At 39.9% G+C, this 27853-nt stretch overlaps 3 protein-coding genes across 3 annotated transcripts; 2 read left to right on the forward strand and 1 right to left on the reverse strand.

The window, feature by feature from the left end:
- Positions 1-1976: 1976 nt before the first annotated feature.
- On the reverse strand, positions 1977-3621 carry ch25hl1.2 (cholesterol 25-hydroxylase like 1, tandem duplicate 2). The gene has a single exon (XM_036561669.1). It carries the CDS (start codon positions 2907-2909, stop codon positions 2082-2084), a length of 828 nt encoding a protein of 275 aa, XP_036417562.1. The 5' UTR covers positions 2910-3621; the 3' UTR covers positions 1977-2081.
- si:dkey-24l11.2 (uncharacterized protein LOC100034462 homolog) lies at positions 3612-17215 on the forward strand. The gene is made up of 12 exons (XM_036561668.1): positions 3612-3768; positions 7830-8543; positions 9755-9814; positions 9922-9974; positions 10084-10228; positions 10451-10818; positions 11431-11659; positions 12031-12148; positions 12518-12635; positions 16273-16384; positions 16466-16578; positions 16708-17215. Exons 1-12 carry the CDS (start codon positions 3739-3741, stop codon positions 16775-16777), a joined length of 2130 nt encoding a protein of 709 aa, XP_036417561.1. The 5' UTR covers positions 3612-3738; the 3' UTR covers positions 16778-17215.
- A 720-nt stretch (positions 17216-17935) lies between these two features.
- Positions 17936-18945, forward strand: LOC118801343 (cholesterol 25-hydroxylase-like protein 1, member 1). Its single transcript, XM_036561602.1, has one exon. The coding sequence runs from the start codon at positions 18052-18054 to the stop codon at positions 18943-18945; it is 894 nt and encodes a 297-aa protein (XP_036417495.1). The 5' UTR covers positions 17936-18051.
- Positions 18946-27853: the final 8908 nt, after the last annotated feature.

Here is a 27853-nt window from a genome sequence, read left to right on the forward strand (position 1 = left end):
CAAGATGTTTTGAGTATGCCCCTGACTTAAATGCCTGGTTGTTAGCCCAACAGTCAGGATATTCAGGATATATATATATATATGTGTGTGTGTGTGTGTGTGTGTGTATGTGTGGCTACATGACAACTTGAATAATCAAAATCAGAGTAACCTTACAGTTACTGTTCATGTAAACACACTCTGTGACACTAACTAGCTAGTAATTGCTCTTTCATTTAGTTAAATTAGAATTAGCATAATGTACTGCCAAATAATGCTAGTCAGCATGTCTTGCTTTTGAACATCAGCAAATGAATCAATAAGCTTGTCAGGTGCTTGACCAGAACTCCTGCTACAATTGTATCCCTTTCAGGAAAGAAACAGCATTACAGAGTCAACTCAGTAACAATTCAAAAACAACCTGAAATCAAAACTGACCTTTTTTACATTGTTATTTAATGTCCCTGGTCATATTAAGTGTGATTCCTCATATCGCATCATGAAAAAGACAGTTCTTGTTTTCCCATAATCTTAACCAAAACCTAATGATTTTTGTCTACCCAGTAATATCATGTTTCAGTTCCCCTTCTCACTACTCCCACCAATCATCGAGTGAAAACACTCAGCTAGCTCAGCAACTCAGGGTGGATCTCAAACCTCCAAATGGTGTCACTTCAGTTCTGCTCTCCTCTGTCTTTCAGCCTGTAAACCGGAAACTGATCAAAATCTACCATCTTTAAGGATGTATCAGTTCTTTAATTGCCAAAGGAGACGGGAGGCCTCGGAAATGAGGAACCAAGGAAATCCTGCACAAAAGTCTTTTGTTGTAGCATGTGACATAGGTCTGTGGTACAGTATTCTCTGAGAACCGCCTCCCCTTTGTACGTTTTTGGATGATTTCAGTTAATGGAAGGTTACTGTGAAAGGATGATAAGAGTCAATGAAATTGTTGATGTATTTTAATTTCAGTAAAGCATACTGGTGTGAAAAATTAGTTGATAATAGAACATAAGTTTTCATTATAGGCAGATCCTTAATCCCAGTGACAGTCGATGAAAGTGACGACTGAGTGAAGGACGTTTCAGTTGGTGAACTCTTTTGGCATCGATTCCTCTGTCCTAGCATTTTATCCTCGCATCTCTTCCTCACATCTTGGTTCCTCCTTCTGAGGACGCAAGGAAATTTTGTTTTTTATAAAGACAATGCCTGCTTCTGTAGTGGCCTACCATAAAATTTAATAAATTAAGCAGAAGAAATGTTGCTGCTGAAGCATGTACCATCGAAGTTCACTCTCTGAATGGATTTTTAAGACAATACTTCTACACTAATTAAACATTTTAGCCACACTGTGCTCTCAAAATAGTAATATAGCAAACTATTGTGTCACTCATATACATTGTATATCATATACATATCTATCTATCATATACATCTTCTGTATTGTTAATTTCAACTACTCAGTGCTAAAATCTCCAAGTATCAATTTATGAAAGAGAATTAGACTAATACAGGAATTGTACACTTGCATAAAGGAAAACTGCAAGTCAGGGAATGTAAAAAAGACAAGAGCTGTAGCCTGTAAGCATGGAAAAATGTCCACAGGTAGACTGACAATGCTAGCTAGGGAGCTAAAAGCACTATTACTTGCTTTTATTATCTTGAAAGAATCTTAAGCTGTGTGTCATTTCCAGAAAACTGATATTTAGTTTATGAAAGAGCTGCCAATTGGAAACTATTTGCCACCAAATGGTAGCTGATACACCAGGCCACCAAAAGCAGTGGAAGAAATACGGTTCTTTTTTAACAGGATATCAAGAAGATCCTTTCTTCCACTGTTAAATCTGGGACCTATTCTTATAAGAATTTTAGAACTTTTTTGAAACATAATGCAAACATAGCGTGGTGTTTGCATTGTGTTGTCTACCCCTTGTTTAGTTAATTCTAACTTTCTGAGGAACAATGATACTGATTTGAATTGTCATCGCACATTTGATTGAATCTACTCAAAGAAAGCATTACACCAATGACCTGGTCTAAGAGGTAGTGCCAACTGTAAATCACTTGGCTTTTCTCTATAACTGCAGTTTAAGCAATGCATGAATTCACTGAACTTTAACAAAACTGAAGTCAGCATGTGTGCCGAACATTTTATCCCAGTGGCTAAAATGGGGGGCAAAGTTAGTATTAGGCTTCTGATGGTGCACATCGTGCTTGCTTGGCCCTCCATAGATGCCAAAGGGAATGAGGCGAGAAGTGGACCATGGGAAGTCATACCCACAGTGGTCTTCCACCGACACATACACATGTGCTACCATAAAGGCCCAAGTAGTAAGTATGTGGCACCTCAGTAGAACGGGGTTGAGGGTGGTCCAGAAACCGACAGTGACCAGCTCCCAGCCTCCAAGGCACTGCGTGGCCAGGGCGAAAGGAGCAGAGAATTCGTGGTGGATGGCATGGAAGGTGACGTAAAGCCAGCGGACCTTGTGGTGCAGCAGGTGCCAGATGAAGTACTGCAAGTCGAAAAGCAGGAGGTTTCCCGCCACGCCGCCAACCAGCTCCAGTAACGTTGGTGCTTGTTCAGGCAGGGGAATGGGAGGTCTCCATGCCCACTGGGCTACAGCTGCTGGGAATACCAGAAAAATGTGGTTGCGGAGGGTAATACCAGCACAGCGGAGGATCATCGAGGTGGTGGGCAACTTGCCCGGCTGTATCTTATACCGGTGAACAGCTGGCCACTTTTCTCCAACAATGTCACAGAACAGGTAGGGCAGGCAGAGAACAAAGTACGATGACACTGACAGAATTACAGGGAAGAGGGGGGACCTCAGAGCGTCAGAGTAATGCAGACGCATGTAGTCCCACATAGGCTGCAAAACAGACTCTCGTCCATAGCTCTCCCAGATGGTCTCGCCAAGATGCATCAGATGCATTTTGGAGTTTATATCCACTACTCACAGTACAGATACAACAATAAATGTCCAGAAATCACCAAAGCTTCCACCATTCGCTGAGGTTCACATGGCTCAGATGGCATAGAGATCTAGTGACAATCCTCGCTGAAATATTTACACTCTTCCCTCTGTAAATAATGAATTAGTTTGAGACTCACCAAAGACCAAAGAGAAGAATGTAAGATGCTTAAGCTATACTTTTACATCCCTTTGCATTCTTCCAAACAGGTCATGAGAAGAATGTCTATGTTAGTCTCAGTGCTGCTCTTTATAAGCATTTGCCCAATGGCCTAATCAGCGTCTCAAGCGGTCCCACAAAATAGTTATACGAGAACTACTGAAGGAGATAAACGCCGAGATGCCAAAGCTGTCAAAAATGGGGCAGCGCGGACCGCAAGTTGCTCACTGATCGAGGAGGAGAAGGAGAAAACGTTGCGCAGCGTTACGGAGCATTTGGCTTCCTGAACGCGGCCCAGGAGCACTTCTCAGAGATGATCACCCTCAACGAGCACTGCCGGGTCCGACTGAAAAACGGAGGGATTCAAACGAAGCTCTGAGCGTCTTAAGCACCGGCTTGAGTGGCCAAAGTGGAGGTGAGCCCGGTCGCCAGGGCGAAGGTGTGCGTTTGAGCTTCCAGCAGGTGGCAGCAGCGGAACCCGCGTTGCTCTGTACGGAAAGACAGTGAGCGAACGGGTTAACCTGTACCTGCCCGTGTCGCTCTGAAGCGGCCGACGTGGATACATCCGTTTTTCCCAGTTGTTTAAATCGTTTTGGATTGTGAAGTTTGACAGTGAGGTTGTGACACTTTATGGAGTCGCCAGCCGCCCGTGCCGAGCAGGTTAGTGGGTCCTGTTTTCTCTCAGAGAAAAACAGAGGCTCCATGTTTCCACATCAGTGTGGAAGAGTGTGCGAGTTAGCTTTAGCAGAGGACAGCAGTCCTCTCGAGACTCGAGAAGTGCTGAGTAATGACTAAACTAGACGTAGAATTAGACCACAGCTTATATGCGTATCAATAAAAGTGGCGAACAGCATGTGGAACTTTTTTGTACATCCAGCACATTTTAGCATAGAAACTGTAGTTTGTCATGCGATATTCTTCCCGTTATGTGAGTCCTCTGGTCTGAAGTAAATGAGTGACGTTAAAGCTCGGAAGTGAGAGGTTTGAGGCCCTGCAGAGCAGTTCTGCAACAGGAGAGAACAGTATGACGTGAAACTCAAGAAATAGTGGAAACTAAATAGGAATTTAGTGTTCATTAAAATAGATCCCTTTCCTCAAATACACTTAAGTAAAAAGTAAAAATCATTATGATTTACTATACTCAGTAAAGTACACATCCATCAGCTTTTTGCTAAAGTACAAGAAGCTGAGTAAATGTAACCAGTCACTACCCACCGCAGACTAATTCTGTAGCATTTTGTCATTTTATTACATTCAACTTTTACATTGGCTCTGGTAACAACAGGCTGACAACAATATCCTTTTTTTTTCTTCATCTGATAATACAATTTCCAGCCCTTCTTTATCCCTTAGAAATAAGCAGGCTGTTTCAGTTTTTGTGTCTTTAAGACAAAGAAGTGTAATAAGCTCTGTTCTGTTTGGCTGCCCTGTGTTGTGCCTCATTAAAAAAAGCAGTTCAGGCTGAAACACTCCTTATAACTTCAACGTGAATGGGCGGGGCTAAACTGCTGTTGGCTGAATAGAGTTACTAACAACAGTTAGTTCCGGCCACGCAAGCTGATTGGTTGAGAAGCGTTCTAACCGTGCTGTTATTTCGCCATAACATCACGGGTTTTTCACAAACACTGCAACGACTTTGACAGCTGTAGGAGACGCTCAAGCCATTTGAACGTTTTTACTTCTTACTTTGCGCACAAACAGAAAATGGATACTTTTAAGATCACATTTGACCCACAGCTGATTTGGTCAGACTCTGAAGATGAGAGTACACTAAATTACCACTGAGCAAGCTTTTCAGTCGGCAGCTGTGACACCTAAACAACCTGGAATTAGCCAGAAATTAACTAAATACCATTCGCCAAACAAAATGGACTGTGAAATGCTTTACAGACTGGCTGGAACAAAACAACATTAATAATGATCCAGCAAAAAATGACAAAACTGAGTTAAACTTGATATTGCGGCAGTTTTATGGCTCGATTTGGTTCGAAGAAGATTAGACTACACGTTTGGCGAATGGTATTTGGTTCATTTCTGCCTAATTCCAGGTTGTTTAGGTGTTTTTCTGTCACAGCTGCCGACTGAAAAGCTTGCTCAGTGGTAATGACAGTTTGGGAATTTAGTGTAAGGAGCTGGAGAACAAACTGCAGGCTGTGAAGCGAGTGAGCGGAGTTTGTTGCTCTGACATAGCAACAAGCTGCTTGTTAAGGAATTATAATTCGGCAGAAGGAACTGCTGACATCAAGAGACATTAAATGCCACATTCAGGGCCCTATTTAGTTATTCCTTACTTTATTTATTTAACTGTTGTATAAAAGCAATAGAACACTCGAGGTCATGTGTTATCATGAATAACACACTCCCTCTCATGTTCTATTGCTTAAACATACACTGATCAGACATAACATTATGACCACCTCCTTGTTTCTGCGCTCATTGTCCATTTTATCAGCTCCACTTACTATACAGGTGCACTTTGTAGTTCTACAATTACAGACTGTAGTCCATCTGTTTCTCTGCATACTTTGTTGGCCCCTTTTACCCTGTTCCTCAGGGGTCAGGACCCCTATGGACCCTCACAGAGCAGGTACTATTTGGGTGGTGGATCATTCTCAGCACTGCAGTTACACTGATGTAGTGGTGGTGTGTTAGTGTGTGTTGTGCTGGTCTGAGCGGATCAGACACAGCAGTGCTGCTGGAGTTTCAGTGTCACTGCTGGACTGAGAATAGTCCTCTAACCAAAAATATCCAGCCAACAGCGTCCTGTGGGCAGCGTCCTGTGACCACTGATGAAGGACTAGAAGATGACCAACACAAACTGTGCAGCAGCAGATGAACTATCGTCTCTGACTTTACATCTACAAGGTGGACTGACAAGGTAGGAATGTCTAGTAGAGTGGACAGTAAGTGGACACAGTGTTTAAAAACTCCAGCAGCACTGCTGTGTCTGATCCACTCGTACCAGCACAACACACACACACACACCACCACTGTGTCAGTGTTACTGCAGTGCTGAGAATGATCCACCACCCAAATAGTACCTATTCTGTTAGGGTCCATGGGGGTCCTGACCATTGAAGAACAGAGTAGAAGGGGGCTAACAAAGTATGCAGAGAAACAGATGAACTACAGTCTGTAATTGTAGAACTACAAAGTGCACCTATATAGTAAGTGGAGCTTATAAAATGGACAATCAGCGTAGAAAAAAGGAGGTGGTCATAGTGTTGTGCCTGATCGGTGTATATACATACACAAAAACAATAAATTCAAAACGGTGGTGTTTACATACTACAACAAACGATTATATTACATAATTGAGGAAATTTTGTTTTTCCACAATATGAGCCTTTTGACGCAAGGTTTACTTTTGTGAAACCCGTTGGCAAATGTTGTCACGAAGCTTAACTAAAAAATAAAGATATTCACCTATAAATTACAAACAAACGAAAAATGTAGGATGAGGACTTCTACATGTCGATGAACTAAAGGAATGTAAAAAATGCTCAGCCTTCATGTCTTCAACCTGTCTCTCCTATCATGAGTTAACGCATGCAGAATATCACATGTGCAGTGATCAAAGGTCATCAGAGAAGTGCTGTGTTAGCTGTGTCTGCACATTTAAACAGTATCTTTCCTTTTAATGTCTTGATATGGTGTTGTATTCCTAATCTTATTTATGACTGTTCCTATCATGGTTTAGGCAGAGATATAATTTACAAATGTATTTCTGCCTATTATGGACTTTTCAACCTAAACCTGATTAGTAATGGGAATTGGACTAGCTCAGTTTGTTTCTATGTATATGTGTGATACATATAAACTGATTAATTAATTTACAGTTATACAGTACAAGTTATTTATTATCAATATCAGGAAAAAAGCAGAAAACATGTTTTTGACAGAAAACTACACAGAAGCTAATAACTAAATATATTATATATTAATAATATTTAGTGTGTCCATCTTTTCCCTTTATTGCAGTTTCTATTCTTTTTGCTTTCAGTTTTTTGAAGAAATCTACAAGGGTATTTTCCCCACCTCCAAAGTTCAGTCTTTGAATTTGGTGTTGCATTTTCTGCTTTTTTTGAACCAAGTAATCCCAAATACATTCAGTGATGTCAAGGTCTGGTCACTCTATTGTTCTGAGAACACTAGCAGCTTCTTTGTCTGATTTCTTTTTCTCAGTGACAGCTTCTTGAAAGCTACACATCCTTTCAGACCCAGAGTGTTGAGTTGTCTTATCACAGTGGACGGATGGATAGAAACCCCTGTGGTTTTTTTTTCAGATCTGCAGAAGCGGAGCTTGATTTTCTCTTTTCTCTCTAAGATGAAAGCTTTAAATACTGTTTATCTGATGGTGACAGTTTTGGTGGTCTGCCAGGTCTTGCACAGTTGTTAGGAGTCTGATTTTCTCTACATCTTTTAATAATTTTGGAAACTCCTGTATTTTTTTTTTTCAAAATTTCCAGTAACTAATATATTTAATATTATAATAATAATTATAATATTATTATAATATTAAATAATAATAATTTAATAGTAATAATGTCACAAAGTTGAAGAAAACTTTTAAGAAATGGAGAGATATTGAGTGTTGTCCTCATTGTTAATCATTAATACATAAATACTTAATAGCGCACAATTTAGCATTTTTGTCTGCATTTCAGGAAAAGTAACTTCAAGGAAATCTCTCACCTTCACTTGTTTAATTGTGTCCTCAGCCTTCTGATATAGACAGTGCGGAGGCCTCTGCCCCTGTGACACAATTTGAAGAAGGGAACAGGATCCCGTCAGAGGACAGCAGAAACCAGACCTCTCTGCAGGCAACTGGTCCCACAAAGCAGTTATGCCGCTTCTACTCCCAGGGCCGCCGCTGCTACTATGGAAAGAGATGCCACTTTCTTCACCAGAAGACTGCACCCTCAGAGGCACTGGGGGGGCTTGAGAACCGGCCTGACCCCAAGTCAGAGTGTGTAGATAAGGAAAGCACTGCTGATGTTCATTGTCCCGTTCCTCAGAAGCAGTCAGACATGTGTGGTGGTTGTGAGAAGGAGCATTCACTCCCTTCTAATGCGGGGGCTAATTCTGCCAAGCAGACACGAGCCCGGAAGCCCTGCCGCTATTTCATGTCAGGGTTCTGTGCTATGGAAGACCGCTGTCGCTTCTGGCATCCACAGCAGTTTCCACCAGTGGAGGACCGGCCTGTGGGACCCAGGGAAAGTGGTGGGGCCAGACCACCAGCCAGCCGGCCTCCTACAGTTCTGGAGCAGGTCAGACTGGCTGATCTAACTGAGGAGATGTCTAAGAAACTCAGGGACACTGAGATCTCCCAGCTGATGAAGAGGTTCCCTAAGGACAAGCTCATAGTACAGGAGAGAGAGGATGGACAGCTGACCTATTACCGAGTCACTGTGGAAGCCACAGATCCAGAATGGGTAAAACACTGGTGTCTACAGCCCAAACAACATTAGTTTATAGGGACATGTTGAGATAACACAACACAAACGTGTTTCTAGATGGCTTAGTAGGAATTAAGAGAACCGTAGTTTCCTAACCTTTGTAGGAGTCAGAATAGTTCAGGTCAAGCATAGACAAGGTCAAGAATGGCTTAAAATCCTAATCAGGGAATTTCCTCAACGGCCCCTTGGCTGCCCCTGGATTAGGTCTGAATTCACTAACAAGACAGACAGCAGTGTAACACATTTTTTGTGTTTAGTGTACTTTAGTCTAGGCATTTTGTCTAAAATCCTTTGTTGTTGAAATACTGAACATTTGTCTGCCAGTCTCAGCATTTTCTAGCCTCTAGCCAGGGATTAATTTTCAGTCAACCTAACCTCAACTTTTACCTACTTTTTCAAAATTCTCAATGCATTAACTGTAGAACTAGAGTTTAAACAAATGTTTTGAAACAACCCAAATTTTAATAGTAAAAGTTTGCTTTGCTTTTATTAATTCAAATATAATTGCTCCTACCATGAGAAATATTTTATTATATAACAGTAACACACACACAAAGTGCATGTTGCAAGTTCTGTGTCATTCAATACCAAATTTCAATACCTAAGCAGTTAGTCTTATCAGCCTCCGTGAGCCAGTAGGAATCTAGACTATGGATTGGCTGTCTAAATTACATTCTCCCTGCATGTTATTAACATCAGAGTGTCTTGATTTGTCTGTAGTCTGTTGCGGTAATATACCTCAAACTCATTTCTGATTTAAACCACAGCCACGCTGGCTTTGTGATGTAAAAGAATGTATCATTCAGAAATCAGTATCAAAGTTGAAGTATTGGTATTTGTATCAATTTTGAAAAATTTTGACAGCCAGATTTGCTGGGTATTATGCTCATGATTTGAATATGCATGTTCACAGTGAATCAGATCTTACCATCTTAACTAATATGCACCCATAAGGGAATTGTAGGCCAAAGCCAATATCTCATATTTTATATTTTTCTTGTACGTATCTACCAATGTCAATACATAAACATTTACAATTGCTGCAGCAACCTACGTTTTAAAGGTGTTAATGCACAGTTACTGTATATAACCTTAAAAAAATAATAACTATCTTTTAAATTTGAATGCTGTCCATCCAAGAACTAGTTTTTCAGCTTGCATTTTAAGATCTACTGTCTATTTTGCAGCCTTATGACTTAAAAGAAGTGGACATCATGGTTAGCTTCCCTGAGAACTATCCTCAAGAGGTATGTGCTTATGCTTAAAATTCTATCACTTTTCGTTGTTTACCTCAGAGCTCAATGTTTGTTTGAACCGAAAATGCCTTAAAATGAAATCTTACGATTATCCCTAGGTGTTTACTGTAGATGTTCCAGAGGACCAACACTTGCCATCAGTAATGGGGAGGTACAGGCTCTGTTTTTGCCTGTGTTTGTAATAAAGCAGTAACATTTAACAGTTCAGATGGAATTGAACAGACCTGGATATTCACATGCATGCATCTTTGCACATACAGACACATACAGTTGGCATCACAAGAGTGGCTGCAAGCCAAGCACGCAACCAGCCAATTAATGGGTAAGGTGGAGCTGCTCTTCCGGCCATACCTGCGCTGGTTGGACCGCAGCATGGAGAGACTCTTCACTGAGGGAGCTAGACAGGTGAGATCAGGAATTGTATGATTGGCTCATCAGATTAATCAGATTAGTCTAATTGATGCAAATAAATGGACAATGACAAGGCTCAAAGAGGTCACTTACTCCATCTGTCCATTGGCCATTGGCTGAAGTATGAATGATACAGTAAGCACAGCAGGGGTTATTACTATTCATATATAATTATCCCTTATCTTGCCTACCAACTGCCCTGACTTTTGTTTCCAGCTGAAAAAAGACATTGAGCTGGAGAGAGCTGGAATACAGTTCGTCCCCTATGAGCAACTCCAGGCAGCGGTGTGTAAGAACACCAGTGTTTCGCCTTCAGCTGAGCATCCTGAGGCTTCACCCTCTGGAGATTCACTGACAACGGAATCAAAGGAGGAAAAGAAGGCTGAAAATAAGGCTATAACAGAGGAAGAAGAGGAGCAGGACGAGTTCGGTAGTGATGGGGAGAGCGGGAGCCAACAGGTGGAGAACATCAAAAGCAGTGAACCACGGAAGGGCACTGAGGTCAAACTGCTGGGCCTGAGGCTTGGCGAGGGCACAGCTACTGTGGTGGCCAAACAGATTACTGTGTCTCTGCAGTGCAGTAGGTGATTGCTAGGTGTTTTCCTGCGCTATTTCTCATGCGTAAGTGTATATACACAATGTCTCAGGATACTTACAAATGTTGACGTTCAGTAGGGCTGTCACTATTGATTATATGAATACTTGAGTAATCTAGTGAATTTTTTGCCATTTAGTTGAGCATACGATGCATACATTATGCTCATACAGTTTTACTTCGTATAGACAATTTGTAGTGATTTTGCACAACTTTGTAGTGATATTTTCCTGGTCACACAATAGCGACTTGAGTACTTATATTTCCCTTGTGGAGAATCTTTAGACTGCCAAACATGGATTGTGTATCCTGTTTACTTTCAAATTGCAAACTAATTAGTAAGCCGAATTCATCAGAAAGGAAAATTTAATCAAGTAACTGTTTCAGCTTTATGGGATAGTGTGGCAGGCATTTACATTTGAACAGATACTTAAACCAAAAATACTGAAGTAGATAGCAGCGAATAAAAGATATAGACAACCAGCTAGCATTAACATAACAGTATCTGTAATTGTATTCCTCTGAAGCAAATGCTTGAGGGCCAGTACTTTTCACTGAGGCTCAGATGGGAATGTGAACTTAACATTATTCCTCTCTGTAGGTGTAAGGTGACCTCTGATCTGACCCTGAGTGGCAGGCTGACCTGCACAGCCCAGTGCGAGAAGTGCGGGGCAGGGATTAGTGCCGCATTCAGACCCAGCATGCTCCATCACTACAGCGACGTGTTAGGCTATCTGGACCTGAATGCAGCTGTTCCCGTGGACCTAGTACTGCAAGACTGCCAGCTGATTGTTGGATGCCTCAGCTGCAACAAAGAAGACACAATTCAGGTCTGAGGAAGAGCTTCAAAACAAATGTTTTGATTTACAGACACACGTCTAACCATTTGCACCTCTAAGCAGTGTTTTTATGGGGCACAACCTCAAGGTCTTAAAAATATTGCTTGCACAGTAGAGAATTTTATTAGACATGTCAGTGTAAATAATGCGTCATCAATTTTAGACCAGTCTTGATGTTTCTTTCAAGACTACTAAGCAGTTTCTGACAAGCAGTTTCCTCAATATTCTTTGTTAATAGAAATATTACATGCAATATTTAACCAATTCATTTTTTTTAAATCAGGCCTTTTATCTTTTAACTTTGTTTTCTTTGAAGGACTTTGTTTTGATCTCCCTCTTTCTTTCTTTGTCTCTGACATTAGAGTTTGTCCTATGGACAGAACAAGGAGACAAACTGCCAGCACTGCCACAGCAAACTCAGCATCTTTGTGGAGGCCACACGTTTTCAGTACATCCAGCCTAATACAAGAAATCAGACAGGTTAAATTTTAGTCTTTGAATTTCAATTCAGAAAATACCCTTTGAAATAAGTTTCATTACTCCTGGCCACCGCAAGGGGGTGCTCTTGCTTAGACATATTCTTACTTACATGAGGTAGGTAAACCTCCCTCATTTTTCCAGTGTTATTAACTGCACTGAGCAGATTTTAGCTCCAGTCCCTGCTCCATTTAGAGCATAAATGAAGCATCACATTTGCTGACATAAATCAGAGAACCTTGAGACAAGGTTCTTGAGACAAATATTTCTGCTTTGATAACCTAGACTTCCTCTCCCTGGAGAATAAAATGTGAACTGTGGATGAGATTTTGCTCGTTGTTTTTAACTTGTGTTGTCTGCTTTCTCTCACAGGTGAAGGATCTGCTCAATATAGTCGACGATATATAAGAGACCCTGCAGTTCAAGCAGGAAAACCTCTTCCCAGCAAAGGTGCCTGCAAGCACTACAAACAAAGTCATCGCTGGCTAAGGTAATGGCAGTGCAGGGCTGGGAGGGTTACTTTAAAAATGTCTTCTGTTACAGGTTACTGAGTACCTCTTAAAAAATGTAATTGTTACCTAATCCAAAGGAAGTATTAAACTATGCTAATTACTCTCTGTTACTTTTAGATTACTTTTCTTTTGTAAGTCATATAATTAAATAAAATCAAGATAAAAATTAGAATTAGAATTGAACTTAAAAAAAAAAGGCAAACCAAAAAACTGCACTAGTTTATGAAACAGAATATTGTGCTCACATGAACTATCACTGACATTTAGCAAAATGGCCAAATCTAATTGGAGAAATATATGGAAATATTTCAAATATAATGACAAAATTGTACAGTATAAATAGTTGTGTAGACATGTATACTCATGAACTTTGAAAAAGGTGATGGGTTCAGAAATCAGTGCACAGATCCCCCAGGAAAAAATAAATGATTTTAATAAGATTTTTTTTTCAAAGATTATTTTAAAAAAGATTTTTTAAAAGACTAAGACTAAACATGTATGGTATACTGAGACTACAACACAGGAGAACAAGTAATTACTGTAGAGTTAAAAAACTATACTGCTCTCCTGGGATTTACCTTATTTGTCTTTCCATACCAAAGTAAAAAAAATCAGTCTGATGGAAGTCTTCTTTTGAGACCCCTAAACAGTTATAAATATTAATAGAGGCCATTCTCAAAACTCTGACTGCCTGTCATTTGTATCTGCTAAAATGCTTGTAGTAGTTCATAAGGTTTCATGTTAGTGTGTTGTGCTTGAACACTTTCTAATCAGCTCTCAGTGGTTTCAAATTAGCATTAAAATCTGGCAAGTTATTTTTCACAAAAGTTTGACTTGTAACATGTCAAAGTGTACTTTTACATAGCAAAAAATGAGAATAAAGAGTTTACTGCCAGATCAGATCAGACATGTGGGTGGACTCATAAGGCTGAGACGATGTGGGTTTTGTACACCTTTACTGTCTTTATTCCTCTCCAATCTGTGATCTCTACACAATAAATTGAAAGAACTACTTCAGGTAACAAAACCAACAAGGACTTTTCAACCGCATCTCTCCTCTGCTTCACGGAAACCTGGCTTTCCGATCTGACCCCAGACAGTGCGCTGCATCTCCCTGGCCTCCAGCTGCACAGTGCAGACAGATGCAGATGCAGAGGTCACAGGCAAGATCAAGGAGGTGAGGAATCTGCCTCTGTGTCTGCAAACGCTTGTGTAAAGACGTCATCGCCAATCAGATAATGAAAGTAGAAGGAGAGAATCCAGACTCACTACACATCATTCTGGGAGACTTTAACTACGCAAATCTAATGATAGAACTGCCCAAGTACAGGCAGCATGTCACTTGTGCCACAAGAGAAGAAAACCTTTTGGGTCATTGCTACATCACTGGCATTTTGAATCCATAAACTGGGCTGTTTTTGAAGAAGCGTCAGACAGCCTAAAGACCTAGAATACACAGACACTGTGACATCATACAGTCAGTTTCCATGAGGACAGCTGTATTTTAACTATAGCACGGGTGAAATACAGCAACAACAAAGCATGGTTTTCAGCTGAACTCAGCTTCAGAGGGAAAAGGAGGCAGCATTCAGGAGTGGGGACAGAATTCTCTATAATGAGAAGAAATACTCCGGAAAGCTGAAAAGCCACATTGCTGCTAACGACCCAATTTTAGTCTGGAAAGGGCTACAAAAGATTATCAACTACAAGGTGAGAAAAATTACTCTTCTCCTGAATGACTGGCAGCTCACCAACGACCTGAAGGAGTTCTACTGCAGATTTGAATGCGCAGAAGACACTCTTCAGACTTTCTCTGCCAGGAAAACACGTCAAACCTCTGGACCCTCAGTACAGGTGTACCACAAGGCTGTGTGCTCTCACCCCTGCTCTCCAGTTTCTACACCAATGACTGTGTCTCTAAGGAACCAGCTGTGAAGATCCTTAGGTTTGCAGATGACACCACTGTGGTGGGCCTCATAGCCAGCAGGAATGAATCTGCCTACAGAAAGGAAGTCGAGCACATGGTCTCCTGGTGTTGCAGCAACCACCTGCTGCTCAACACACAAAACTGTAGAGATGGTGGTGGACTTCAGACGCCAAATTCCAGCACATTATCAGGACAGCAGAGAGGATCACTGGATGTAGTCTGCTAATGCTTCAAGATATCTGCAACAGCAGGGTGATGAAATGTGCTGGCAAAATAACAGCTGACCCCTCTCATCCTGGACATCACCTCTTCCAGCCCCCCCCCCTTCTGTAGAAGATTCAGAGCCATCAAAACCTGCATAAGCTGACATGCTGACAGCTTTTTCCCGAGAGCTCATTAACCACAGTGACACTTAAACTAAACTTAAACTAACCAAACAAACCTTTTTACTGTGTTACAGTAACTCCTCTGTAACATAATGCTGATTTCCACAACTGTACAGATGCTATATTTTTGCAAATATTCTGATCGTTCTGTAATATTAACTTACTAAAATGTAAGTGTTATTTTCGACCTTCTGCTGGGGAGGAGGGTTCCTCTTCAGAAATCTTTCCTGGTAACAGAATCCTCCTCACCCGTTCCTCCCCAAATTAAAAACTCTTTAAATGTACACGTCTCATGTGACCTGTTTATCAATAAAACGGTGGATTTGATGAGTTTGTGTGTTTTGTGGTATGAATGTACTCCGGCTGGTAATCACTCTGCGTTTATAATGTACTTGTAATTACTGACTTTTTTTCTGTAACTGTAATGAAATACACTTACCTTTTTTTGTATCTCGATTATATAAAGCCATTACATGTATTCCATTACTACCCAACCATGTGGCATTTATAACTTCACCTGTTATATGAGCTACATTATTGAGCATAATTTATTTAATTAAATAAATTAAGCAAACAAGCACTGCACAATCACAATTAGAAACTGGTAGGACATCCCTTTGTGTACAGGTGTTCCTAATAAAGTGCTCAGTGAGTGTATATGTGTTCTGTTAGTTTTGTGTCAGCTGCATAATTTGGGCATATTAGTTACCTATCAACATCATCTGCGTATGAGAGCCTGGTTGTCACCATGCACTGTACCTTCTCTTTAGTCCTGATTTAAAATGTTGCAAATTTCACAGTACAATTGTCCCTACATTCATGAAGTAGAACTTCATTAGACTTAGAATTAGTCTTATAAGCGATGAGAAAAGTGAAAAGTCATTTCATTTTTGTGCACAATCCACTTGGGCAGTCAGCGCATCAATCATGGGATTCTAGTGTTGCTGTTGGAAGAAAAATTATGTTGAAAAACAGTCACAAATATGTGGTGGTGTCACTGAGACAGTGATATTGCAGATATTGTAGGCAGTGCATGCAGATAAAAAGATGCTTTCACCTTTCTTCTACTCTGAGAAAATCTGCCTCATTTCATGCAGTCTGTTTCCTGCAGCCAAGTTCTGCTGTCTTTGAAAGGCATTGTACAGTTCACAGCAGTGAGTTTTAATCTGTGCAGTGCCAAGACCTTCCTAGAAAACCTTTACACAGTTAATCTCAACATCTTCCAATCCTTTCGCCTGCCCTGTTTCAAAGACGGGGCTTCCCCTTGGCTCCTTTTTGGGTCGGCCCCTGAACGTCCGCCAGGTTTCCCTGCTGTGGCCGGGCTTACCCCTGTGATCTTTGCCATGACGAGGACCAGGATCACCTCATGGAGCTGGCAACCAGAATGATCTGTGGCTTTTGCGCAAAAGAGCAGGTGAGCTTGGCTAGTGTTGATGAAGTTTGTTTCAGCTTGCACTTAGGGTGAATTTATAATTGTACTGTCTCATCTCTGTAGTCATACAACAATGGCAAGCCATGTGTGGCGTGTGGAAGTATGATGACTAGATCAACTTACACAAGCCACTGGGAGGGAGGACTGGGGTGCAGGAACAAGGTTAAAATGAGCAGGTACATGTAGCTCTCTCTGTACACTGTATTATTCAAGGCATTTCCTTGCCAGTCAAATTACATAACTGTGAGTGACCCACAGATAGCATGAATGAGCTAATCATTGTTTTATCTTGTTCAACTACACAGGAATGATCGTCACAAATATGTCAACACCTGTAAAACAGTGTCAAGGAAAGCGAGCAGTGAGAAGAAGTAGACCGGAACAAAGAATCATCAGAATCCTAGCAATCAAATAAAAATGACTTGTCAAATAAAAATAGACCAAGTTTATAGGTCAGATTGTAATTAAAGTGTTTAAATTCAAAATGAAAGGTTTGGACTGTCCCTGGACCTGATATTCGTGGTTGCCTCTTGTCAGAACAGAAGGCTAGCCACTTTGCAATCCTGAGTTTGATTTGGAGTTACGAACCTCAGTCACGGATCCACAAGCTATTAGCCAAGATTTAGACATCTCGACTGAGGATCCAGACATAGATTGGGAATGGCCCTTTGTGATAAACACGAATCCTAAATATGCCAAATACAATCACATTCTGAACAGATGAGTAAAAGTGCAATAATTGTATGATTCACTGATATTGTATGAACTTTTTGGCACAATTAATTTGAAAATAAATAATTTTAAAAAAATTAACAACTGAATCTGAACTTTTCTTTGAAGGATAAGTGAAAAATAAAATGTAAAAAATGGCAATAATTTACAATATACTGTACTTACATTACACAACACTGGTGAAAGAGAGGCTCATTTCAAATCAAGAGGGGAATTATTTGAATAAGGAGAAATTTCTGGTGATGCTATACGAATAACAAAGGAAACATTTGATTTGCACACTACTCAATGCTTTGTTTCAAGCCAACTACTGTTCATCAGTTTGATGAAGCGCAGGTAGCTCAACACATAGAATCCCATCTTGAAATGGCACCTGTTTTTTTTTTTTGTTTTTGTTTTTTTTTAAGATTTTGGATGTGCATACTTTTTCATATTTCCTATCTGATGAAATAGCCAGTGTAGGTATACCTAAAAGCTGGCAATTCAGACTCTAAGGTCGCCTACAACCTTCATATATTCTTTTTTGCTATCCATGTAGATATGGATATCTACAAAATATAACTGTCATGTGTCTCAGCTCCCAAATAAACTAACCTAAAATATTCAGAACAATTTAAATCAGTAGTATGAACTGTCATTTCATTCTGCATACAATGAACATTTTATTTAGATTATGAGATTAAATTAGTTAAACAGAAACTGAATGAACAAAAGGCTCCAGTTAGAATTCTGAAGGAGAGAAAATTAGGTTATTTGTGGGGAAAAAAATTCTCCCTCGTCTTGAGGTTGGTGGATGAAGGTAATCCTGCAACAGCACGGTCTTGTTTTCAACAGACTTGTTGGGGAAAAAAATGCTGTATCATAGCTTTACAAAAGCTCTGGGTTCCTGGCTCAGAAGTATAAAATAAGGCTAGAACATGCACCTCAGCATGTTCTCACCACAGCTCCCTGGAGAAACAAAGAACAAGATGTGGAACGTCAGTGAAGTTGCCTTGCAGCTCCCAACTTCCAGGGCTTCAGACCGGCTTCTCCAGCCACTGTGGGACTACCTGGTGTTCCACCATTACTCCCTGGTCTCCTCACCTTTCTTCCCAGTCATGCTTGCCTTCTCCAGCTACTTCATCTTCAGCTGTCCCTTTGCCATTCTGGACCTCTTGGGAGAGCAGGCTCCTGCCTTCTACAGCTACAAGATCCAGAAGGAGAGGCGACCTACCGTCAGCATGATGATGAGGAGCCTGGGCATGGCGGTGTACAACCACCTGGTCTACGTGGTTCCAATCGTCCTGATCAACAGTGCGGTGATGCCAGCTCCTCAGCTGCCTGCTATTGCTCCGACAGTGTGGGAGCTTTTCTCTGGGGGGCTTGGTGCCTTGCTTATCTTTGATACCCAGTACTTCTTCTGGCACATGGCTCACCACAAGAACGGCCACCTGTATAAGTGGGTCCACGCCATCCACCATGACTACATCTCACCCTTCTCCTGGTCCACTGAACACCTCAGTGCTGTGGAGCTGATGACCATGGGCTTCTGGAGCAACCTGGACCCTCTTCTTCTTCAGTGCCATCCTCTGACAACGTGGACTATGACCATTTTCAGCATCTGGTTGTCTGTTGAGGACCACATTGGCTATGACCTGCCCTGGGCCCCAAGCCGCCTGGTGCCATTTGGACTGCTTGGAGGAGCACTAGCTCATGACCTTCACCACCAGAAGCCCAGCAGCAACTTTGCACCTTTCTTCAGTCACTGGGACAGACTGTTTGGCACCTCCAACAATGTGGTCAAAAAGACTGGGAAAAGCATTTTGAATTAAAAAGATGCTTAAAGACATCTACTTAACAGATTTTATGTAAATAGGTAAATTAGTGTAATAAAATGTGGATTTAAGATTTCAGACATTATTTATCATGTTTTTATTGTATACATTTCTTCATTGTTGATTTCTCTTTGTTAAACCTGGTTTCCATTAATAAACTATATTTTCTTATATATATATATATATGACCTTGTGTGTTTTTGAAAACTGTGGCTGGAGTTTGCTTGGCAGTACTAAGCACAGCTTAGTGAAATTAATATCAAACAACTACTATGTACACATGGTTACAAGTGAATAATCCTTTAATGATAACCATTTTAAATTGAGTGCAGAGGCATGATGTATTGCTGTGAACAACACTCACTATATCCTTGTGAGGAGGCTGCCTGCTCACTGATGAAATAATCACTATTTGTACGGTCATAACTACAGATTTCAACAGTAGACTGTAGACAGAACAAGAAATTCCTGTTAGAATTCTACAGGAGAATAAAGGAGGTTGTTTTTGGGGGGAAAATATCTCCCTCGTATTATTGAGGGTGGGGGGATAAGGTAGTCCTGCACATTATGCACTTTGTGCTGAACAAATATTTGGAGGGAGAAAAAGGTTTTTATGTATAAATGCTTTGCAGTAGGTCTGAGTGCCTGGCTCAGAAGGACTGGCTCAGTGTTTCCACCTCATTGCATGCTTATAATAGCATCCCAAAAAACAGTCTGGACCTTCTTAGAAAGACGACTTTACATGACAACATACCACCTGATACATTCACTGAGCGCTTTATTATGTACATCTACCTTGTACCAACATTTATTGCCCATTTTGTAAGATCCACTATATGGGTGCACTTTGTAGTTCTGTTTCTTTGCATAATTTGTTATCCCACCTTCATACCATTCATTAATGGTCAGGGCCCCCACAGGACCACCACAGAGCAGGTATTATTGGGTAGTGAATCATTCCCAGCACTGCAGTGACACTGACATGGTGGTGGCGTGAGTGTGTGTAGGGACGCAATGGTATATTTTCAAATGGTTGGGTAAAGCCCTACAGTTCAATATGCACACGTGAAACACTGTATTATGATATGGCTGTCATTTTCCTATAATTTTCTAAACTCACTTATTGCACTGCAGACTTTGCACACATTGTATATTTAGATCCACAGAACATCTCTGGAGCTTATCTCTAGAACATCTCTAGCCTGCTGCGGCCAGTCTTTTAGGTAGAGACAGATGCGAATGGTAAGCGATCTCAGTTACTAGCTCAGACTTTATCAGCTTGTATGTTTCAGCTCAAAAACAGTGAGTTTGTGAAGAGGTAGTAAACGGACACCAGGCATAATTAGTCATACTGAACACTTGTATGAACACTTGAACTTGAACCTGGCTATTATCATCTTTCCCTGCTGGCATTCTATTGCAGCACTTTGCTACACGACACTGCATGTCCAGTGTGCGGTGGCCTTTACAGTGTCCCCTCCTGCACATTTCAGCAGCAAAGTAATTCCCAAACTCTATGAAACATCACAGAGAGAAATTGAAAATGACTTGACACAGACACCCTATAAGACTCTCTTTAATTATTTAAAACAGAGAAAGCAGACCACCTACAGGTTGTCAAAGCTAAGAAGCAGTTTTAATCTCAATGTTTTTCTCCCCCCAATTTCATACAGAAGAGACAGAAACAAGGCCTAGTCAGAATGGAAGGTTCTATTTGTCTGTAGTTCTTCATCAGTGGCCCAGGACGCTGTTGGCTGGATATTTTTGGTTGGTGGACTATTCTCAGTCCAGCAGTGACACTGAAGTGTTTACAAACTGCAGTGTCACTGCAGTGCTGAGAATAATCCACCACCAAAATAATACCTGGTCTGTGGTGGTCTTGTGAGAGCCTTGATAATAAATTATGCAAAGAAACAGAGGGACCTCTTGCAATATAGTAGAACTACAAAGTGTGTTGATATGGCAAGTGCATCTCATCAATGTTTAGTGAGTGTAGATATAAGGTAGGTGTACCTAATAAAGTGACTGTTGAGGGTATCTGGTCATGGTGGTGTGGAACCACCTAGTCTTCATGGTACCAGTCATTCTGATCAACAGTGCCGGAGTGCCAGCTCATTAGCTCCCCGCTAACAACAGTGAGGCACTTCACAGGCTGCTCAGCTGCACACTTTTGTACTAATTTTACCATTTCACGCTTGTCACGGGTTTCCCCAAGCCACATCTACAACTTTCCAACTGTTACTGCATTAAATTCAGTATTATATAAAATTATGTAAAAATCCGGATTATAGTTTGTTGGCTAGCTAATTGTGGGATTAGTACAGTGTTGAGAGTGAGGCACTTCTGCTAAACACCCGGATCAATTTTTGCCAACCTAAGAGTATTAAAGCTAATTCAAGGACACCACATCAACACATCATGTCACTACACTTGTTCTGTGAAGGAAATCTCTTGATCTCTCTCTCACATTTGAACTGAAAACATGGAGAATACAGAACCGGCTTACGAGAACTGACTAATTAATCAGAAAATGCAGCTTAAGCACATAAGCCTTAATTCTCTCTAAGAAAAGTGAAAATACTATTCAGGTACTTATCCAGCAAAGGGGTAGTCTCAGTGCTGTTCAGTTGGAAACTTCTGTGAGTTGCTCGCTCTACCATTTAAGAATTATCCTTGCACTAAGATGCTTTTTGGAAACCCAGTCCTGACTGATAGAACCCCTGTCCATTAACATATTTAATCACTTTTTTATTTTATTTGCTACTAGCAGCTATGGTGAGAACAAGATTAACCAATCAGATTTATACACTGTTAGTGTGAAAGTAACAGTATTAAAGGTAAAGGGAGTCAGTTTCACAGTTTTGCCTGGGTACATTCAAGCTGTGGTAAATTACTCAACAAAGACTTCAGTTATTTACACTAAAACTATAATTGAGCCCCTCCTATGAAAAACCACAGATTAGCCATTCCACCTTTTATTTTTGAATTATCAGTTTTTTCTGTTTTATTTTATACAATCTTTTGCATTAAAAAGCCAAACTATTCTTTATTTATGTTTTAGTGACCTTTATTTTAGGGCCTCAAACAATGCCATACCAGCCACAGAAGGTAAGACTGTGGTATTACTGATAGCTGTTAGTCAGGATTGCTGAGACAGACTCCAAAAAAATGTATCTAACTTACTTTCAAAAGTAATTAGATCAGCCCAGTGATGACCAGAAGGAACTTGCAGGCAGAGATGTACATCATCCAATGGGTGTTCATTTACTTATCTACTGTGAGCTTTTGTTTCAGTGTGTCTTGCGATGCTCTAGGTCTGACCCCAACCAAATGTTCACCCACAAGAGCTGCAAACCTGTGCTGTGGAACCTGAAGATAAGGTCCTGCCACAACAGTGCTGTGCTGTGGAATATTAGGGCCTAGCTGAAAAAGATCAGATTTCAGTTAAATCACAGAAACCTTGTAATGAAAGCACAAGTTTTTGGACTTTGACGTTCTGGAAACTGGAAACATTGTCTGCTTTAGAACCTGCAGTCCATTGCGTTAGCGTCATCACTATTTGATATTCGCGTCTGGTAACACTTTATAATAAGGGTACATGAACCGGCAGTAATTAAGGCATTTACTAGTAATGCTAAAGTAATGAGTCATTAATCAGGAACAAATGAATAAGTCATATATTAACAACCACAAGACTAAATTACTAATGCATGTTCTAATGAATGAAGATGAAGGTAATAAAGGCTTTATTCAGTGTCTGAATTTATTAGGAATTCATGTGTTAATTAATGTTGTCACAAGATCCCCCTGAGACACAGTGCTCTGGAATACTATGCCTATCAAAGTCAGCTGGTTTTTTTTTATAGCTCCATCCTCTCATCATCTTGTCCTTCTTCTTCATGTTGTGTAAGCAGCCCTTGTATTTGCCTGTTTTTGTCTGTCAGGTCTTGAGTTTAATGTTTTTTATTTCTTATGTTACCTCGTCTGTTTCTACCCACCTAGTGACTGTTCAGTAAAATTAAAAGCTTACACTGACATTGTTTTGCAACTAGTCCTCATTTGTGACAGTTGCCATAGTTTTAATTCATCTTTCTTGTTAATAATATAACATGTTTTAAATCCTGTACTGATACACAGAGCCTCATGAGGGAATACTTTAGCCTACAGTTACCACTGAACTCAGAAATTAGTTAATTATTGGAGTGTCTTTCTCCTGGGGCTCATAAGAATCCTTAATTGAATGCACATTTTTGTGCTTTCCCAGTTCTAGTACACCTGATTGAACTCAACTGCTAATTTACAAGCTCCTGATGTGCAGAGTGAGAAAAATACAAAACTGTGCAGTGTCAATTCTCAATTCACTATAAAGAAAGCAATGATTACTGATAACTCATGATGAATTCATAATGTTTGTGCCCCCTAAAGTAAAGTGATGAACCAGTCACACTTTATTACTCATTAAATACTGATTCTTCATTATGAATTCATGTTTGTGCCCCTGAAACTGATGAGCGAATCACAATTTATTACTGATTATACACTATTTCTTCATGATGAGTTCATGAGCTAATAAAATAGCAGGGGTTAATCATTTTACTTACCAAAATGACAGTCATTCTTTTGCCCTCTCAAGAACAGTGATGAAGGATAAGTAGCTACAAAATGGCTCATATGAAAACATGACATTGACGAAATTCACATAAAAAGCATATTTTATTATAATCTTATGACTTCTACACAATACACAGAACTAGAGCACGTGAATCTGTCACTGTAACACGGAAAATGAAGAGAAACCAATACATACTGGTTCTGTAGTTCCACAAACATCTGTAAAACGGACAGAACTGCTGGCTAATTAAAGTCACAAAAATATTCATACTGCAGCGGTGTTTCCACATAACTCACACAAGCTGAAGATCGAGTCTGTGACTCAGCTTTACTGAAAAACTCAGAACGGGTACAAAAGAAAGGGGAGAATATGGCGCTACGTCACGCTCGGCTAAGCGCGGTTAACGCCCTCTCGCTGTCTCGGCTCAGTCTGTTTACTACACGGCCCTGTGAAGGACTGCCACCGCACACACAGCCCTTCACAATAAGAGTCCCTGTCAAAGGAGGAATAACAAATGAACCAAGCAGCATAAAATTAACATGTGATTTTAACCAGACAGAATAAACGTACCTGACGCCACATATTACTACTACAATCACACGACGCTCGTGAGAAACACAAACACCTTACTATCAAAACCAAAAAGGTTTATTGCAAATAACTAAGCACCAAACCAAATATTTAAGCTACTTTATAACGAATTTAGAAATAATAGTTCCTGCAAATCCGTTCTGTTTCACCACAGATAACAGCTGCATGTTTTACACCTTAGTCTAAAAGAGGTGAGGCACGAACATACATACTAGCACTCACAACACTCAGACAACAATACCACGTGTAAATATTGTATCTGCGATGTAAATTACGTATATAATACAGTATGCATATGCATAACTCACCTTTAAAGGTAAGAAAAATGCGAAATATTGCAAAAAGGCGAAAAGAGAAATTTTTTTTTTTCAATTATTTAAATTATTTTCATTCGCTGCTCTTAAACGTTATACTAGAGATATTCACTCAAGTCTCTATGGCGGCTTGACATATAGCATTTAACGCAATTACTGCCATTTACTGGCGAAGAAAAATAGCAGTAATTTCCAGCTGCGGAAACAGTTGAAGTGTTACATTGCTTCCATTATTAAAACATTATTAAAACATTTACATATAGCACATTTTTAAAAAGAATAATAGATGTATAATGGGAAACACATTGTCATTTTCTGAAGGTGGTATTTCTCAGAATAACTGTGGCATATATTAAGATAATTCACAGTTTTAATTAAATCAAATGCCTATTTTCAGTAAATAAACTAGTTTACAGTTTATTAAACATACAACAGTTTATGTTTCTGTTGTAACAGTATGACATTGCAGTATGACATAGGTAATCATAAATTGCATGAATAGAATGAAACTAAGAGCTTCTAGCAGTTTGCCAATGTGTACTAACATTCTTTTTCTATTCTTAATTAACAAATGAATTCCTAATTAATACAGGCACTGAATAAAGCCTTTATTACCTTCATCTTCATTCATTAGTACATGCGTTAGTAATAGTCTTGTGGTTGTTAATATATTACTTATTAATTTGTTCCTGATTAATGACTCATTACTTTCTGATTAGTTATTCATTAGTAAATGCCTTAACTACTGCCAGTTCATGTACCCTTATTATAAAGTGTTACCTTGCTTCTTTATGACTGGTTTATCAACTTGAATTTAACCAATCAGGTTGCACTTGCTCAGCCAAAAATATAATTGCCGATTCAAAGCCAAAATCAAACATGTCTTCGCTATAATTTTATTGCTTGTGTTGTGTTACTAGCAGCAGCTTATGCTGCAGGAATAAGTGTCTATGAATAGTCAAATGTTAAAACAGGCAAATTATGCAGACAGTACAGCCCTGATGTACTGCTAGAAAAAAGACGAAAGCATGCTCTGATATTGAATTCCCTCTTTTGGTGCGGACCATTGTGAGAAATGTGTTCCTGCCAGCAGTGAACTGAGCCAGGGTTCCCTTTGGGTTTTTGTGATATTGTATCTTTTTCATTTGGTTAGATGGGTTTCACACCACAGCAGCTAAAGTGCACCAAATTATACAGGTGAGTGCTTGTCTATTGGTCAGAAATTTTGCAGGGATTCAAGTGCTCTTTAAAGTGTTACTTTTACATTTGCTATCTTGTTTCTCTGCAAGGTTTGGTCCAATTTTTGCTGGACTATAGTCTCCTTTGTTTAGTGTGCATCTGTATGGGTCACTAATGTTGTTATCACCAAGTCACTGCTCACTACTACTGCATCCCCTTGATTCTGGGCCCATGAACCCTTAAAGGGTGTTTCACAGTCCACTTACGGTCCGCAGCCCAGCGGTTAAGAAACCCTGCCCTATAACTAACTATTCTGTAAGTAGTAAATACAGTGTACACCACTATAACTGGTGCTGGTGTGCCATAGTTAGGTTTGGTGAATAGGAAACCAACTTCAGCTTTGTGACAGTTACCACAGACAGTATAGTTAGACCATAGATCATAGTTGAACAAATTATCTTCATAATATGATATTTTACATTAAATCAAGAAAAAAAAAAAACAGAAAAGCCTTAAAAAAGAAATGGAAAAAACCCTGCTAGAAAAAAATGCTGATATGCTAGTCAATCAGGATGACAATACTAGGTGACCAGCTAAACCAGCACGAGCTGCAAATGCAGAAAAGACTTTGATCAAAATGACAACATGGGTGCTGCATTTTACAAACACACTGCTAATTCGTAGACATTCTGTAAACTCAGAAGAACTTTTATCAAAATGATGACACCAATGTTACATTTCATAAATGCGCTGCTAATACAGAAAACACATGCAACTTCTGAAACACTGACAAGCCAGTCACAACACAACGGATATATTTCCGGAGGACACTCAAAGAGGATGGAGCCATTCAAACTTTTAAATTATATGCAGCACAAACATTCATCGATAAAGGTAAGTTATCTTATATTTGAGCAGATTACTATCACTGTATAGTAATGGGAATAAGCTGTAGCTCTAACTGTAAAGGTTTAACTAGTAATACCAGAGAACTACCACAGCACAGCTATGACATGTCAGATAGCAAACTAACCAGCCAGGTTAACCATGAACTTGGCATACAAGTGTCTGAGTGTTTGTGGTCTTATCAAAGAACTTGTAGGGAGGAGAATTACCACTTTGTAATGTCTTCTGGGTTTCTCAAATGCTAGAGGCCGCTCCCGAGACAGTCTAAAATGAATGGGTTAGGATGGAGCACTTGAGCAAAACCATAGTTTATAAATGCTTAAACAATTTTTTATATAAAAGAATACATTAATTTCCTGAACATACAAGTTATAGGAGTTTTAAACTGTGTCTCATGTGTGTTCATGACGTCAGTAAGTGTGAACAGCCAATAAGCTGATCTGCTCACCAACCAGCAGCACTCAGCACTCAGTAGCAGTAATGCTAGTGTCCTGCTGCCCAAAATCCATTTGCTTTAGAAAAAAGGAAATACTGTAGTGAAATTCATTGAGGACTCGCTTGTGGGCGCCCTCTAGCATTTTGCAGTCATGTGTTTGATATAACAGGGGAAATAGGAAGTGGACAGGCTCCTCACAAAACGGCTTTGGTTTTCATTGTGTTGTGGCTCACTTCTGTTGTGTTTTGACTGGCTTTGCAGTGTTTCTGGAGTTGCATGTGTTTTCTTTATTTGCAGTGCATTTGTAAAATGTAGCTCCTATGTAGTCATGTTAATGAAAGTGTTTTCTGTGTTTGCAGCATGTTTATGAGTTTGCAAAGTTTTTTTTATTGTACAATGAACAGGGTCTTGTCGGCCACCATAGAAACTACCGATCAAATCCCAAAACGTAAATTGTCAGTAGTCCTCCTACTTCATCATATCAGAAGGCAAAGCTTATCTTGGAATTACTAAACACGTAAAACATTAAAGAAGACCAGCGGTGTGAAGAAATACATGAGGATGAAATATGAGAATCTCATCTGATGAGTAACAAAAGGGACAGTTTTGCAAGGGAATTATATATTGAATCACTATGCATATCCAGTATGTAAACTGAAATTAAATAATGAGTTGAAATTGAAGATGTCTAAACTAGATATTATGGATTGTCCCTGAATCCGATAACTCTTAGTAAAAAGAATTTTAGTAAAGTATACCTTAGCTATGAGCCAAGATTTCTAGGTCTTGGCTAGACAGTATTGCATGGATTGGAAATGTTTCAGTCAGACTAGAAACCAGCCAGGAACTGTTCTTACTAAGAGCAAC

Source organism: Colossoma macropomum, unplaced genomic scaffold, assembly GCF_904425465.1.
Source record: "Colossoma macropomum unplaced genomic scaffold, Colossoma_macropomum, whole genome shotgun sequence".
Lineage (NCBI taxonomy): Eukaryota > Metazoa > Chordata > Actinopteri > Characiformes > Serrasalmidae > Colossoma > Colossoma macropomum.

What these genes read in the sequence shown, in the direction of transcription:
- ch25hl1.2 (XM_036561669.1), bottom strand. Translation starts at nt 2,909, where the DNA reads ATGCATCTGATGCATCTTGGCGAGACCATCTGGGAGAGCTATGGACGA.
- si:dkey-24l11.2 (XM_036561668.1), top strand. Translation starts at nt 3,739, where the DNA reads ATGGAGTCGCCAGCCGCCCGTGCCGAGCAG. An exon ending in TTGCCATCAGTAATGGGGAG is followed by an intron (nt 9,975 to 10,083) that starts GTACAGGCTCTG and finishes TTGCACATACAG; the next exon opens with ACACATACAGTTGGCATCAC. An exon ending in AACAAGGTTAAAATGAGCAG is followed by an intron (nt 16,579 to 16,707) that starts GTACATGTAGCT and finishes TCAACTACACAG; the next exon opens with GAATGATCGTCACAAATATG.
- LOC118801343 (XM_036561602.1), top strand. Translation starts at nt 18,052, where the DNA reads ATGCACCTCAGCATGTTCTCACCACAGCTCCCTGGAGAAACAAAGAAC.